General features: G+C 61.9%; 1 protein-coding gene across 1 annotated transcript in view; it reads left to right on the top strand.

Annotated features, from left to right (window-relative positions):
- CEP72 (centrosomal protein 72kDa) overlaps positions 1-2,451 on the top strand; it is a 42,699-nt gene that overhangs the window by 31,162 nt on the left and 9,086 nt on the right. Inside the window, exons 10-13 of the mRNA XM_010857127.1 lie at positions 411-789; positions 866-966; positions 1,650-1,804; positions 2,126-2,181. Of these exons, the coding sequence (XP_010855429.1) occupies positions 411-789; positions 866-966; positions 1,650-1,804; positions 2,126-2,181 (691 nt within the window). The remainder of the gene's footprint in view (positions 1-410; positions 790-865; positions 967-1,649; positions 1,805-2,125; positions 2,182-2,451) is intronic.

A 2,451-nucleotide genomic window follows, 5' to 3' on the forward strand; every position in this document is an offset into this window, starting at 1 on the left:
GAAATGGGGCAGTGTCACATAGTGGGGGGTGCAGCATGGAGAGTGACTGGTGTGCATTTGGGTTGTGGAAGGCGGGTGCTGGGTCCCTCTGAGTCTGTGAGTCAGACCAGTCCTGGCAAGGGGGTCCTGGTGGCCTGCTGACACTGGTCAGGTGAACTTGGTGACGGACGTGGAGCCGGGGGCATTGGTGTCCAGGTGGTCTCTGACCCAGGCAGCCAGACAGCAGTGGTTCATCTGCTCACAGACACAGTTGACCCAGTTGGTTATACATAGTTTTGCAGGAAGACACAGTAATTGGTCAGTCTTTCACTTTCTGGTCAATTTCCCGTATTTGTGTGCACACAACTGCGGCGTTGGTCCCTGAGCCCCGGAGCCTGATGGTGAGGGCTCTGCCCGCTTCTCTGTTACAGACTCCACAAAGACTGAGGACTCAGGTGCTTCTTCTCAGAAGTCCAGTGTGTCGACACAAAAAATGTTAAACCCCTTACCTGCTCCTGAGAAGTACAGGAAGCGGAGGATGCCTGGTGGGAGGTTCCAGGCGCCTGCGGACGAGGCCTGTCTCAGCTGTCTGGAGGGGAGCCTGAGTGTGAGCCGGAGGAGCAGTTCGGAGGGCTGGGGCCAGGCCACCTCTTCCCTCTCAGCCACCCCGGGGCCTGAGCAGCCAAGACCGCCCAGCGCCAGCGAGGTGAGCAGGGGTGGGGGTGCTCGGGGTGGACGCGGCCCTCACGTGCACGTCTCCGTAGTGTGGTCACCGCTGCCATTAGAAAATGCACTTCCAGCTGTCTTCTGGTGCGGGGCGCCTTGAGGTGTCCGCTCGGGCCTTCCAGCCACACTGCCTCTCGTCCCGTGGTTGGTGCTCCCCCAGGGCTGTCGTGAACGCGGTCCCAGCTGTGTGTGCTGTGATTCTCCGGGTTCACAAGAGGAGGTTCTCCCCAGATTGTCCCACAGTGGTCGTAGACAGTGGTCGTAGGCCATTGTTATGGCCAAGTTGGAGACTGAGATGTTCTCAAAGGTTTGGGGTTCGAGTAAAGACCACCGTGCGGACAGGGGGCAGCAGGCAGCCCTGCCACAGCGCCCCACGTGGGCAGAGGAGGGGAGAGCACCCCAGCTGAGAGGGCCTGGGGGGTTCCACCAGCTCAAAGTGGGCCAGGGGAGTGCTGAGCCCCTGTGGTTGGTCCTGAATGGAGACCAGCAGAACCAGGGACGCTGGAGTCGTAGGTGCTGGGTGGCTCCTGGGGTGGCTGCCTCAGGCCATGGGCCGAGGTCTGCTTCCACGGCTGGTCTGGCTGCATCTTCAGTCTCTTACTGGACTGAGGGAAGGCGTGAAAATGGAGATTTGCGGGACTGTGCTGGGGCTTTCCTGTCCCCGAAAGGATGTTAACTGTGGGCAGAGCCGCCCCGATGGGCCCCCTCACTGCGGGGCTGGGACTTTGCACGAGGGAATGCTGCCTGCAGCGCCCCTCCTCCCAGCACTGTGTCCCCAGGTGGTTGTCTTGGAGAGGGCTTGACCCCAGCTCCTCAAGTGGGAGGCAGAAGCCTGACCCCACTGGGCTCTGCTCCTGCGCCTGAGGCCGCGTCGGTGCAGCTTCTGACGCAAGTGCTGATGCTGGTGCCCCTGGACTCTCTCACCCTCCGCTGCTTGTGGCCAGCTGTTGGCCTCAGTGTCCCCACGCCAACCAGCCCCAGGGGACGGCTGCCCCAGCCCGATGACCCCTCGTGGGCCGGTGCATCCCCGTGCCCTGGGCTCCCGCGGGTGGGGGGTGGCGGGAGTGAGGGGCCCGGTGGCTCCTGCACCCCCTTCCAGGTCTGGCTGGCTGTCCCGGATGCTCTTTATGAAGAAACTTTTGCTTTGTCTTAACAGTGAGGACACCGGGCCTCATCCCAGCTCTGGCCCTCCTGGTATTGACTCGCTAAATCCCCGCTTCTCAGGAAATGTTCCCTGGATACTCAGAAAGTGAGCCAGAGGGCAGGAGCCAGCTCCCTTTCTACAGTAATCCCTTAAAATTGATGAAATGATTTCTAAAGGGAAGAAAAGTAAGCGCTGATGGAAATGCCAGTGGCTGTGGGCCCAGCATGGTTGGGGCCGTGAGGCTCTGCCTAGCAGCCGGTTGCTGCACCGGCCCAGCCAGCCCTCCCTCTGGTCCTGTTTGCGCTGGTCACACTTCGGGCCACCGGGCTCCAGTGAGCGTTTGAGCTGAGACTGTCTCTTCCCCACCCCACAAGAGTGGCGGGGGCTGGTCAGGAGGGCCCAGGACGCCGGCGCTCAGAACCGCCTGGTCTCTTGACTGACACAGGCCACAGCTCAGCCGTTCCTCCCACTGAGGGATGGTTTCCCCGCCTCACAGACATGGACAGGCATGCAGGGGGTAGGGAGGCGAGTCCCACCTACCATGCCTGCAGGTGTGTGCAGTGTGACCCTCCTCCGTGGCGTAGGCAGCGGACGAGGCAGCC

The sequence above is a fragment of the Bison bison genome, unplaced genomic scaffold (genome assembly GCF_000754665.1).
Source record: "Bison bison bison isolate TAMUID 2011002044 unplaced genomic scaffold, Bison_UMD1.0 scf7180017864377, whole genome shotgun sequence".
In the NCBI taxonomy this organism is placed as follows: Eukaryota; Metazoa; Chordata; class Mammalia; order Artiodactyla; family Bovidae; genus Bison; species Bison bison.